General features: G+C 50.5%; 1 protein-coding gene across 1 annotated transcript; it reads left to right on the forward strand.

The window, feature by feature from the left end:
* The first annotated feature begins 5,077 nt into the window (after positions 1-5,077).
* On the forward strand, positions 5,078-11,474 carry LOC127321210 (ABC transporter G family member 6-like). Its single transcript, XM_071821632.1, has 2 exons — positions 5,078-6,888; positions 10,964-11,474. Exons 1-2 carry the CDS (start codon positions 5,172-5,174, stop codon positions 11,326-11,328), a joined length of 2,082 nt encoding a protein of 693 aa, XP_071677733.1. The 5' UTR covers positions 5,078-5,171; the 3' UTR covers positions 11,329-11,474.
* Positions 11,475-12,213: the final 739 nt, after the last annotated feature.

Below are 12,213 nucleotides of genomic sequence, written 5' to 3' on the forward strand. Positions count from 1 at the left end.
AGCCACGACTTACAAGCATATATAAAGGCTACTGGACGTCCAACATAGGGTTGGGGTCGAAATCTATCATATCTCTAACTTTCCTAACTTAAAAACCCTATATGTGGAAACTGGCAGAAACGACCGTTGACTTGTTTCGGCCAGAACGACTAGTATGTGACAAACCGGTATGTTTGGGACTAATCATTGGAAAGGATATGGAATTATATTTCCAATGAGTCATTATTTGCCTAATTTGGAGTTCGTATGAAGAAACCACGCCCGTTTTAAAATCAGAACTTCTGTTTGTCCAAACCGAATCAGAACCGACTTTGACTTCGATTTTGTATCCGATTTTCTTCCTCTTTGATGGCACCACTTCCTCCGTCCTTCACGCATGCCTCCCTCTCCTCCCTCGCGCGTCCATGGGATGTCTTCATGTCCAGCTCCATGTCCAGCTGCTCCTCTCCTCCTCGTGCAATGCTTGCTCCATCTTCGTCCCTGATCATACATAAGTAAAATGACTTAGGCAGTATAAAGGTTTCATCAATCAAAGTACCATTTAGGAGTGAATTCACCTGCTCCTTAAGTAGCTTTGCATGAGCCCTTGTAATGGGTCCAATCCTGACTTGATTGGACTTTAGCTTTACAGCAGCATCGTCTTCATCTTGTAATGACAGATGTAGTAATTTGGTAGGGATGTCCTCGTCAGGAGGGCAGCGGTGGGGAGCCTGATCGACATGGCTGCCTGAGTGGAAGCAACCACATCACGGTCGCTCTCGCACCTCGGGCCACTCCTGGGGGGACTTGGACCTGCCGCCGCCGGCATAGCCACATGCAACCCCGCACCGTCGCATGTGTTAGTGGAATCTTCTCCCCCCCCACGCAAGACGTGAGGGAGATTCTCAATGACCGTCACACTGAAGATGCGCGCGTTCGTATCATGCGTCGCCGTTATCAACGGAGAGAGGCGGATGAGTTGGAGCCATGGGAGTTGGGGCGAGCTGCCATCGACTACGGTGGGGGCTGCCACCCCAGCTCTTCGCCAGGTGGTGTGGCCCGCCAAGTTCAGAGCCAACTCGTTTGGCCTGTACGATGGGACCACCAACCCACGGGAGTTCCTCAAGCTCTACTCCACCGCTATGGTGGCCGCTTGCGGGGATGATAAAGTCATGACCAATTGGTTCCCGTGGTGTTAAATCCCACGGTGTGACCATGGCTGATGAATCAGCCGACAGGCTCCATCGGATCTTGGACATCCTTGTCCGAGCAGTTCGTGGCAGCGTTCCAAGGCAGATACAAACTCCCAGGGACGATGAGCGACCTCCGCTTGGTTACCCAGGGGCCGATGAGAGGCTGCGTAGCTTCATGCAGCGTTTCTCGCAAGTCACACTCCATCCCCAACGCAGACGATGGGATGTTTATCGTGACTTCCCAGTAGAATGACCGCGATGTCAGGATGTTGGAGAAGATGGGAAAGAAGCATAATTACCTCCATACCACCCATGACCTGTACTCTCTGGCGGACAAGTTTTCCCTCATGGAGGAAGGTCGCATGGGCCCGGAGTTAACGGCCAAGGCAGTTGCTGAAACTGCTGAGAAGGACTCATCAGGAAACACGAAGCAGAAGTGAGTACAAAAGCAGGCGCTGGCCACCAAGACTGCCTGCCCGGCTAAGGCCGAGAGGGTGGCCGTTGCGGAAGTGGCCGTCGTGAAATCTGACAAGGGACCATGTTGTACGATCCATGACTCTAGACAACATGACCTGAAGGACTACAAGTCCGTGCAGGGGATTGTGGAATCCTGGAAGCGCATGCAGAGCAGCTGTTTTGTTTACGGGAAACCTAGCCACTGAGCGCAGACTTGTCCTGATCGAACTAGTAATCAGGGTGCTAGGGCATCCCGCGAAGAGTGTGGATACCCTAGAGGCCCGCTACCAGTTCCAGGGAACAATCAGGACCGGGGGTCTGATGTTGGTGGAGACCCGGAAGGCCCATGGCGGCTGATCAACGCTGCAGTGGGTGCACGTACCAATCACGTTCAATGCTGAAGACCATCCCGAGAGAACTGCAGTTGTCGGCTTGCTACCACTTATGGTGGCGGCTACTATCAGCAACGTCCGAGTCAGCTAGATGCTGGTTAGAGTACGACTTTTATTAACTCATATGCTTTGTTTAGTAGTTGTTACTCTATTTTTATTTAGAGAACCGACTCTTTCCATGGAAACTAATTATGCAAATTAAAATAGAAATTTTCTCTATAATGGCTTGGATGTTGTAGTAATTATCTTAAGAGTTTAACCTTAGAGATACTCAACCCCATAGAAATGCACTTTCGAAGTGGGCTGTTAGAAGGAACCAATGTTTAGAGGTAGATGAGATACATGCCAAAAACCATTTTGTTTAAACATTAGCGAGATATTCCTTTACGTGTGTCTTGCAACACTGGCACACACCATGTGTGATGCTAACAACTTTGTTGGCCTTTAAACGATCTACCAAGAGAGAAATCTCAAATTTTTACTACGAGTTGATTAACGTCTGCAAGAACAATGTTATCACAGGTAATATGTTGGCTCTCTTATGTGGTTGCATTGCAAACGGAGTTGGGACACTCCGCCAACCGCTATGATAAATCATTAAACCAAAAGGTTCAAAAAGCCTTGTTATGGTTATGAGTCTTCCTTCATAGTCTACCCAGTCCGCTTATAAATCAAATATCTTTTGGCATGGTATCGTTACTGAAAATTGAAGTTCCTAGAAAACAATGAACATGAAGAAGTGTTAGATAGCCATGAATAAATAAGTGGGCATTGCAAATTTGATATTCTAATTTCCACTTATTTATTCAAAAATAAAGAACATTAGAGCATTTGATATTCTAATGTTCTTTTGACATATCCTCTCACTCATAATTGTTGAAAATTTTGAATTCTAATCAATCCTTGGCAAACAAGTGTTGTCTAGACAAAGGTAGAATACTGGTTACTCAACTAATCTTCCTTGTCAATGAAAACTTAATTTTAATTGTCTTAGCATAATGAAACTCGTATAATATTTTGTCATTATATAGTCTATCTATGGTAATATTTCAGAAGAAGAAGTATGAGCTACAACTACAACTTGTAAGTGAACTTTCCTTTTCATTATTTTGGTTTAAACTTTAAGTTCATTATGTTCTTTATTTTTTGCTCACGGACGATCAAGTTTAAGCTGGAGGATGTTGATGACTGGTAAAAACACTCTCCTTTATCTCTGTTTAAACTAGGTATCTTTCACCATTATGGTGAATATATCTCTCTAGACCTTCCTCTAATCTCTAATCATTGCAAGGATGTGCAAATCATCTTGTTATTTTTATTTTATGCAGAGATGGACACTTTAAGGAGTAAATCCAGGGCAACTAATTTAGATATCCAACATGTGCTTTAACAAGCACATGGACGGTCATCCCCTCCCGTACGGGATGACCGTACGACATGTCAGTGGCTCTGCCTACTCAAACCAAGTATTTATTGTGAATTCACCCAAGGTATTTGAGAGAGAGAACACCAAGAAAACCTCATTCCGCCGCCATAAGTCAGATCTCATCTCCACCGAAACTCTGACCGCCGCCATCAAATCCACTACCTCATCCATCATCACCATCACCATCTCCCCTCTCATCTACTTAATATTGATTCCATCGCGATTGTGGACATTGTAAGACTATTTTTTATTCATCAATTCTAGATTTCCAATACAATGCATATGATTGTTGATCTAATCATGTGTGAGTAGTTCTCAAGGGATGAGGGCCGAGGTCTATCCTCACAGCATCAAGTGCATCAATTTTACCCATGGGATATTGTGTAGTATGTTAATCAAGATCCATCTTTTGTGTTCAGTATTTTTCCTTAATGCTGAAATTTCACAGGTACCCAAGTCCGCAAAGATTGATACAGGTATTAAGGCGAGATGAGAGGTAGTTGCATGATCCGATGCTTATACCTAGAGTGATAGCTTGGATAACAAATGGTAGTGTGATTACAGTGACGTTATAGATCTTAATGTTATTGTCTGTTTATTTTAGTAGCTATGATTAGTGCGATGCATAGGAGTTCATAGTTGGATAATACATCCCTATGGTTTGTTATGCCGCATATGGTGCTATTAGGATGCATCCCCCACAATAGTTTTCACATTTTTATTATTGAATATTTATACATGTGTGCTTCAGTTTATTACTATTGTACATCTGTAGGTGGAATCTTGGCTCTGGACTTATCTCTAACCAATGATACACAATCAAATAAAGAAAACATTTGGTCCGGTACACAACAGCTAAACGCCGACTTAAGATCTTGTTTGAGTGATCTTACACAAAAGACATTATACCCAACGATTCGATAAACCTGTGCTGTTGAGGCAACAGAGGATTTGACTCGATTCGTATTAATCTGCTAGGATCCTAAAATATAAAATAAAATGATCGTACAAATAAGTAAGATCATACAGCATATCGATCTCACTATCATGGGTTGGCTTAATAACTCTGTAACCTGTAAACACTGACCCCGTGAAGCAAATACAACAATGCATGTGCTGGCCGGATCTGTTGAAGAGCAAGGAGGGAGACATGTCTGGCTGGATAATCCTCTTAATTCTGCTTCGAGCTGTGTTGTTCAATGATGTACTACATCTGTCTAAAAAAAATACTCCCTCCGATAAAATAAAATGATGTACTACATCTGTCTAAGTAAGATGTTTTAGTATAAAATAAATGCGGCCTTCTGTTTATATTATTAATAAAATGATGTACTACATCTGTCTAAGGCCGGAGTATCGTATTAGTAATATCTAGGATCCTACGACTACACACAATCGGCAACAACCTTCTATTTTAGTGTGGTCAACTATGTAACGTGGTTCCCACCTTCCCTGATCTTTTTTCTCTACCTAACAAGTACTAACAAGGATTCTGGGATGTGCTTGTGGGCTTGGTTGTCACAGGCTGTCTTAATGAAGTTGCGAGCGATGAGCTCCGGCCTTATTTTATGAGTATAATATAAACAAGACGTAGCGCGCGCGCCGCATCCATATTACAGATCCATGGAGGCAGGCACTGGCGGTGCGCCGATCGCCGATATCCTACCGGGCGGCCCACGCTCCGCCACCCTCGACCAGCTTCTTGCACGCCGTTCACGCGGCTCCATGTCTACGGCTAGCGTCAATGCAGCCGACACGTACGACGAGCTACAAACAGCCGCCGACGACAACGGGAATGGCAGCGCCACAGTCGGCTCCATCTGCCGGCCGGCCGTCCACTACGTACTCGCCTTCCACGACCTGACTTACAGCGTCAAGCCGCCGAGGAGGTCATTGTACCGGAACCGCGTTGTGGAGGCGAGCGACACGGGGACGGGTGTTCCTCACGCTCACGGCGAGGGCGTGAGGATGAAGACGCTGCTCGATGGCATCTCCGGCGAAGCGAGGGAAGGAGAGATCATGGCCATCCTAGGGGCGAGCGGTGCCGGCAAAAGCACGCTCATCGATGCGCTCGCTAACCGGATCCAGCACGAGAGCCTCCGCGGCACCGTCACGCTCAACGGGGACGCCCTCGACAGCCGCCTGCTGAGAGTCATCTCGGCGTACGTGATGCAGGACGATCTGCTACACCCCATGCTCACCGTCGCCGAGACACTCATGTACTCAGCGGAGTTTCGTCTCCCGCGCTCGCTCTCTCCCTCGAGGAAGCGGAGCCGCGTCGAGGCGCTCATCGACCAGCTCGGCTTGCGCGCCGCGGCCAACACCATCATCGGTGACGAGGGCCGCCGCGGAGTGTCCGGTGGCGAGCGCCGGCGTGTGTCCATCGGCATCGACATCATCCACGACCCCATCATCTTGTTCCTAGACGAGCCCACGTCCGGGCTCGATTCTACCAGCGCCTTTATGGTGGTCAAGGTGCTGCAGCGCATCGCGCGGAGCGGCAGCGTTGTGGTCATGTCCATCCACCAGCCGAGCTGCCGCATCCTCGGCCTCCTTGACCGTCTCTTGTTCCTCTCCCGCGGCCGGACGGTGTACTACGGCCCGCCGGCCGCCCTGCCTCGCTTCTTCTCGGAGTTGGGCCTACTGATTCCTGTTGGGGCGAACCCGGCGGAGTTGGCGCTAGATCACATACGCGAGCTGGAGGGCACCCTAGCCGGTCCCGAGGAGCTGGTGGAGTTGAGCAGGTCGTGGTCGTGGCAAGAGAAGACGCTCTCGGCGGCAAGCACGGTTCCCCTCCCGCTTAAGGAGGCCATCGGATTGAGCATCGCCCGCGGCAAGCTGGTGTCCGGCGCCACGCCAAGCGAGGTGGCGACGTACGCGAACCCGTGGTGGGTGGAGGTGCGCGTGCTCATGCGGCGAGGATTCACCAACACGCGGCGCACGCCGGAGCTTTTCCTTTGGCGGTTCGGCACGGTGGTGGTTACTGCCTTCATCCTGGCCACCATTTTCTGGCGGTTGGACGACACGCAGAAGGGCGTGGACGAGCGGTTCAGCTTCTTCGTCATCGCCATCTCCACCATGTTCTACACCAGCGCCGACGCGCTCCCGGTGTTCGTCAAGGAGCGCGACATCTTTCTCCGGGAGACCGCGCACAACGCGTACCGCCGGTCGTCTTACACCCTGTGCAACACCATCGTGTGTTTCCCGCCGCTAGCCGTGCTCTCCCTCGCCTTCGCGGCCATCACCTTCTTCGCCGTGGGGTTGGCCGGTGGTGCCGAGGGCTTTGTCTTCTTCGTCCTCATCGTGTTCGCCTCCTTCTGGGCGGGGAGCGGGTTCGTGACGTTCCTGTCCGGCGTGGTCCCGCACGTGATCCTCGGCTACACCGTAGTGGTGGCCGTCCTGGCGTGCTTCCTGCGCTTCAGCGGCTTCTACATCACGCGAGACCGCTGTTAGGACTAAGCACGCCGTATATCCGTATAGTGGCGTACGCGTGTACAAGTGGTACACGTACATGAGTCCGATGCATATTAGAGTTCATAGTCCGGGTAGAATTAGACTTGCATCTCCTAGTCGGTTTGCATCGGGCATAGCTTAGCATATTTATAGGTGTGTAAATCCCCTTGTAAGCACCACCGTGAAGTTGAGATTCAATAGAAAATCACCAAGGACCGACAAGGCCCTTTGGCTATCCAAACTATATTTGGTGTTGTGTGCGTACGTAAGTAGTACTAGGCTGATCGATCGATCTCAATCGATTAGCTAGCTTCAGCTTGCTAGCTGAACGTGCGCGTCGGGCGGCTATACTGGTGTATCTGTGTTACGTCTCGCCGGGAATCGCTTCGTCGTCTACGTCGGAAAGTACTCGACGTACAGGGGCTGTGTTTGGTATCAGATCGGCGAGAGTACTGCCGGGTCTGGGCCAACAATTGGTATCAGAGCGGCGAGAGTACTGCCGGGTCTGGGCCAACAATTGGTATCAGAGCCTCGTGGAGGATCTCCTAGTAACGGGAGGTCATGACGAAGGAAGTGGGCGAGTATTTAGGCGTTGCGGCGCCGGTGTCGACGCAGTATCCGCAGTACATCCGCGACAACTACACGGTGTGGGCGACCACGATGGAGTGGGCGCTCGAGTCCAACGAAATCTGGGAGGCTGTCGATCCCGGCGGCGACGAGTTCAAGAAGGGCGCGTCGAAGTACCGCAAGGACCGACATGCACTCACGGCCATCTGCTCGGTGATGCCGATGGACGTGAAGCAGCACCTAATCTCGAAGACATCTGCGAAGGAGGCGTGGGAGACGATCAAGACGCTGAATCTTGGTCATGCGCGTGTCCGCGAGGCGGCCCTACAAACCTTGCAGAAGAAGTACGAGAATCTGGAGATGGGAGAAGATGAGACGTTGGACGCCTTTGCTTCGAGGGTCGCTACATTGGTCAATGGGATTCGCGCGCTCGACGAGAAGCTCGAGGAGATCTCGATCGTAAGGCGTTTCCTTCGCGCGGTGCCGCCGCGTTACTTGTCCGTTGTTTCGGCGATCGAGCAGTGCGTTGATCTCAAGACTCTCACGATGGATGATCTAGTTGGACGGTTCAAGGCTCATGATGAGCGGATGAAGATCACCTACGGTGATACGGTACCGGAAGAGCACGTGATGCTTACCCGTGCCCAATGGGAGTCGGTGGTCGCCAAAGAGAAGGGCGGAAAGGCATATGACAGCAGAAGTGATAAAGAAGTTTCACGCCCAGCGAGAAAGTACATCGCAGGGGAGGACGAGGACGACGCTCCGCCGAGGAGGAAGTTTGACATCAAGAAAGTAAGATGCCATAACTGCGGCGAGCTCGGTCACTTCAAGGTTGATTGCCGGAAACCACCGAAGCCAAAGGAAAGGGCTCTCATCGCCCAGGAAGGAGATGATGGACCGATGATGCTGATGCTTGAAGTATGCGAGCAGAAGGACGAGGAGGAGCTACCTCCTCCATCACCGGCTACGGAGATTGTGATGGATCACGGTCTACTGTGTGTGGATCACGTGGAAAAGCTATGTGACGAAGGTGTCGTCGAGAAGCAACGGAGTTCCCCGTTTTCACGTGAAACCACGGATCAGGCAAGTGAAGCTTTGGAGCTCGTTCATGGCGATATATGCGGTCCAATTTCACCCGCAACCCCGTCCGGCAATGAGTACTTCATGCTTGTGGTGGATGATATCAGCCAATACATGTGGATTGTGTTGTTGAAGAGTAAAGATCTAGGTCTACAAGCATTCGAGAAGATCAAGGAAGCTGGAGAAATCGAAGCAAGGGAGAAGAGAAAGTCCCTACGCATAGACCGGGGTGGTAAATTGAAGCATACGGTGGTGGCCATGGCACGGAGCATGATGGAGAGCAAAGGCTTGCCAGGAAAGTTCTGGGGTGAGGCAGTCAACACGGCTGTCTACTTGCTGAACAGGGCGCCAACTAGGAGTATGGTTGGCGGGACTCCGTACGAAGCATGGTACGGACACAAGCCCTCAGTTGATCATCTTAGCACCTTCGGGTGTGTGGCCCATGTCAAGACGGTGTCCAGCCATAAAAGGAATTTGGAGGATCGGAGTACTCCAATGATCATGACTGGCTATGAAAAAGGCTCGAAGGCATACCGTTTGTGCAATCCCTCGACGAACAAGGTGATTGTCACGTGCGATGTAGTCTTCGAGGAAGACTTATCATGGATTTGGAACTCCACGGAGCCGGATGATACTTTTACTGTGGTTCATAGTGAAGTTGAGCATGCAGATGATCAACCTGGAAAAGACATGGACGAGTCGAGCGGTACATCGAGTTCATCTACGTCGGAACCTTATATATGACGCTGATGCAGAAGCTGAAAACTTGGGACGTCGTTTTGCATGTCCGGCGGGCGCTACGCTTGGTGATGCATCACTAGTCCCATGCAGCCCAGGGAGCGGCTTGGCATGGCTGCCAGGCTCACACGCGTGGGCAGGAGCTCTGCAAGGGAGCATATGCAGCAGCGCAGGAGGTGTTCGGGCTGGTAGTCCAAGCAGGCTAGGAGGGCCGGATGGAGCTCTGCCTGGAGGCCTTGATGCTCAGCCGAGCAATTCAGGTGGGCAGGTCAGGCCTGGAGAGGCTCTACCGCCAGGACATAGTCCAGAAAGAGTGTTGGGACGAGAACCAGAAGCTAGCGTTGAAAGCCACGCTTTGCCAGGAGCTACGTCGCCAGAAGAAACAACAAACGGGCAGGCCTCGTGCCCAGCAAGTAGGTCAGAAAGGAGCAGACTTTGCGCTGCACTAATAGAGTCAAAAGAGAGCAACGGTTCAGCTGATTTGGGTGGAGGTAGACCAGTTCAGGCTGCACTTGTTCCGCTGGAAGCAGATATTCCAGTAAGGAGGCACACACGTTACATGTGTCTAGAGCTGATGGAACTAGCTATGCACGAGCTAGCTTGTACGGGGGTGCATTATAGCCAAAAGCATTGGCTAGAATCGCATCCATCAGGCAAGGAGCTAGCTGTGCATGTTCCTGTGAATCTCGGGGAGGAAGTACTTCGACGAGATTACAAAGGTGAGTCGCGAAGAAGCGACGTGGGTCCTCAGCCAGTAAATGAAGGATCCGCAAGTGAAGAAACAAGTGCGACGTCAGGCGCAGAAGAGTACGTCGTGCTATCTCCGACTGCACTCGAGATGAGACGACTACGACCGACACGAGCACGCATGCGACGCGTGTTAGACTACTATCCGAAAAGGGAAATTCGGACGGTTAATAATCCGGAAAAGATGAAGCACAAAAGACAGTGTTTGTTCATCGAGAAACCGGTGAAGACGGAAGATGCGGACAAGGAAGGTCGGCATCAAGCCATGAAGAAGCCGGCGAAGGTAAAGTCGGTGGCATGGGTTCCACGAGAAGCGGCGAAAGTAATGCCGAGGAAGACGCCCGCGAGAAGCAGCTGGCGCATTTGGGACCCAGGTCGAAGTGAAGCACACGTCGTGCTTAGGGGGTGATTGTTAGGACTAAGCACGCCGTATATCCGTATAGTGGCGTACGTGTGTACAAGTGGTACACGTACATGAGTCCGATGCATATTAGAGTTCATAGTCCGGGTAGAATTAGACTTGCATCTCCTAGTCGGTTTGCATCGGGCATAGCTTAGCATATTTATAGGTGTGTAAATCCCCTTGTAAGCACCACCGTGAAGTTGAGATTCAATAGAAAATCACCAAGGACCGACAAGGCCCTTTGGCTATCCAAACTATATTTGGTGTTGTGTGCGTACGTAAGTAGTACTAGGCTGATCGATCGATCTCAATCGATTAGCTAGCTTCAGCTTGCTAGCTGAACGTGCGCGTCGGGCGGCTATACTGGTGTATCTGTGTTACGTCTCGCCGGGAATCGCTTCGTCGTCTACGTCGGAAAGTACTCGACGTACAGGGGCTGTGTTTGGTATCAGATCGGCGAGAGTACTGCCGGGTCTGGGCCAACAATTGGTATCAGAGCGGCGAGAGTACTGCCGGGTCTGGGCCAACAACCGCATCCCGGACTACTGGATATGGTTCCACTACATTTCGCTGGTGAAGTACCCATACGAGGCGGTGATGCACAACGAGTTTGGCGCCGACCCAGGCAAATGCTTTACGCGAGGAGCGCACATGTTCGAAGGGACGCCCATGGCCAAGCTGCCTCTGGAGACCCAGCTTAACGTGCTCAACACTATGGGGGTCAATTTCAACAGCACATCCTGCATCACCACGGGGGCGGACATCCTGGCGAAGCAGGCCGTGGACCAACTCGGCAAGTGGGGCTGCCTGTGGGTCGCTGTGGCATGGGGGTTTCTCTTTCGGGTCTTCTTCTACCTCACGCTCGTGCTTGGTAGCAAGAATAAACGGAGGTGAATGGAAACTTAACCAATCCTCGTCTTTAATTTAATTTGTCCCCAAACATTAAAAGACATCATCAGTTCGACTGTAGCTATAGCCGATTATGCTGCAAGAAAATTCTATCAATGTTGTAAATAAATCTTAAATGTAACATTTTGCTGGTATTTTCAAAAAATGTGACATCATCGTTTACAACATTTCTCTGCAGTACATCCAACATTTCTCGTAAGTTATCCAACATAACAAGAGCGCATATATACCATTGGATCAAGATCATTGTAGCACTTTGCCCATACTTACACAACAAAACCTATAGACATATGTGACAAATCGTACCCCAACGAGCATGGAGCCAGTGCCATGGCCGATTCAAGCTCGCTGCAGATGAATCTGCCACACCGGAGTCCGTCGAAGCCTGACCGGGTGAGCCTGCTATCAATATTCTTACGGAAGTCGCCTTCTCTAGCTTCGGTGGCGTGTGGTGAGCTCAATGTCAATGACGTCCATGTAGAAGCTAGCGTTGGCAGCAGAGCTCCGGGGAGGAGAGACGGAAGCAGCAACGAGCCAGTGCAGGAACGCCTAGGACGATCGGGGAGGTCACCGTCCATGGTGTCCCCGCTAGCCGGTGTTAGTGGGTGGCCGCAGGGGGTTTGCCGTCCATTGCGTCCTCGCCGACCAGTAAGGTGGCAGCAAGGGGTTTGCACTGGGAGGAGTGCTCGTCATGACGTCATGGGGTTGTGTTGATGCTTGTCGAGATAGATGAGGTAGATATAGGAGAGAGGGCGATGGCGCAGAGAGAAGGACGCGACTGCGACGCCCACGTTGGATTGAATGCAGCTACTGGTTATCAAATTGAGTTTTCCAAGTAAAATACTATTTTCCATCAACTTACAATTTTTT

This window comes from Lolium perenne, chromosome 6 (genome assembly GCF_019359855.2).
Source record: "Lolium perenne isolate Kyuss_39 chromosome 6, Kyuss_2.0, whole genome shotgun sequence".
In the NCBI taxonomy this organism is placed as follows: domain Eukaryota; kingdom Viridiplantae; phylum Streptophyta; class Magnoliopsida; order Poales; family Poaceae; genus Lolium; species Lolium perenne.